Source organism: Urocitellus parryii, chromosome 7 (assembly GCF_045843805.1).
Source record: "Urocitellus parryii isolate mUroPar1 chromosome 7, mUroPar1.hap1, whole genome shotgun sequence".
Taxonomy (NCBI): domain Eukaryota; kingdom Metazoa; phylum Chordata; class Mammalia; order Rodentia; family Sciuridae; genus Urocitellus; species Urocitellus parryii.
This window is the reverse complement of record NC_135537.1, coordinates 131271300-131272838: the sequence shown is the minus strand read 5'-3', so window position 1 is coordinate 131272838 and position 1539 is coordinate 131271300. Positions and strand designations below refer to the sequence as shown.

General features: G+C 47.2%; 1 protein-coding gene across 1 annotated transcript; it reads right to left on the bottom strand.

Annotated features, from left to right (window-relative positions):
- Window positions 1-380: 380 nt before the first annotated feature.
- Window positions 381-1328, bottom strand: LOC144256240 (olfactory receptor 3A1). Its single transcript, XM_077801330.1, has one exon. It carries the CDS (start codon window positions 1326-1328, stop codon window positions 381-383), a length of 948 nt encoding a protein of 315 aa, XP_077657456.1.
- Window positions 1329-1539: the final 211 nt, after the last annotated feature.

Sequence of the window (1539 nt, the reverse complement as noted above, 5' to 3'; positions counted from 1 at the left end):
TGGCAGGGTTGGGCAAGGGTGGGAGTTCTGAAATGCTTTTGGAACCCAAACTATAATGAGTCTATGTCCTTCCACTTAGGATATGAATCTATAAGCATTTGCATGTTCTTACATTTCACCTTTACTCAGTAAAGGGAAGCCACAGTAACTGAAGTTATAATTTGTTGAAGGGACTGGCCTGATGGAATCTATAAACCCATTGTCTATAACTGGGTAGGGCTTCTTTGGGAAATGATAATTATCCCTTACAAAAAGTCCTCAAGTTCAGGGAGATAGAAGTTGTTCTGTACTATTTGGGCTAGTTCTTGGCTCTAGGGGATTTTTTTCTTTAGTCAAAAAAAAAAAAAAAACCACAGGGAGAAGAGACACTTAAGACTTCCTTAAACCAGTGACCACCTCCCCAGGACCACCCTCCAGAGGGCAGCCTGCACATCAGGGTTCCTGAGGCTGTAGATTATTGGGTTTAGCATGGGGTTGATGACAGTATTAAAAATTCCAACAGCTTTATCCTTATCTGAAAGTTTGGCTGAACCTAGTCTCATGTAGTTAAAAATACCAGAACCATAGAATATGGCAACCACAGTGAGGTGGGAGCTGCATGTGGAGAAGGCCTTCTTCCTGCCCTCAGCTGAGTGGATTCGCAGGACTGCAGCTGCCACATGGATATAGGAGGTGACAATGAGAACCACAGGGGTTCCTGCCATTATGAAACCCACAGCGAAGAGCAGCAGCTCGTTGAGCTGGGTGCTGGAACAGGAGAGCTGGAAGAGTTGGGGGAGGTCACAGTAGAAGTGATTGATCACATTGGGGCCACAGAAGTTGAGTGTGGATATGGCCACAGTATGGGTCAGTGCATTGGTGAAGGCACAAGCCCAGGACGCAGCCACCAGTATCCTCTGGACTGTCTGGCTCATGCGGGTGCTGTAGGTGAGGGGCTGGCAGATGGCCAGGAATCGGTCATAGGCCATAGCAGTCAACAGGAAGCAGTCCACCCCAACCAGCAGATGGAAGAAGAAAAGCTGTGTGAGGCAGGCTCCATATGGAATTGTACGCTTGTGGGACACAAGACGACCCAACATTGAGGGAATAGTGACAGTGATACACCCAATGTCCATCACGGATAGGTTCCCCAGGAAGAAGTACATGGGGGTGTGGAGTTTGGGTTCCACCAAGATGGCTGCCAGGATGCTGAGGTTGCCCCCCACTGTGACCACATAAGCAAGGAGGAAAAGTACAAAGATCACTGGCCATAGCTCTGGTGTCTCCACCAATCCCAGCAGGATGAATTCGGTAACTGCTGTTCCATTGGCCCCAGATTTCGGCTGCATGAGTTCCTGCAGGGAAACACCCAAAGAAGAAAAAAAAAAGAAGTCAGTCCTCTAAATTGGCTTATTTAACCAAAAATAAGCTTTCTGTATTCCCAGGCCTCTACTAAATTCCCTCTGTCCAAGAAAGGACTTTTCTATTCCCCAGGCCACACTGTATTTAACTCCTTCACTACATCTACTTCAATACCTTTACTTCTTGTGAGGTACCAGG

What these genes read in the sequence shown, in the direction of transcription:
- LOC144256240 (XM_077801330.1), bottom strand. Translation starts at nt 1,328, where the DNA reads ATGCAGCCGAAATCTGGGGCCAATGGAACAGCAGTTACCGAATTCATC.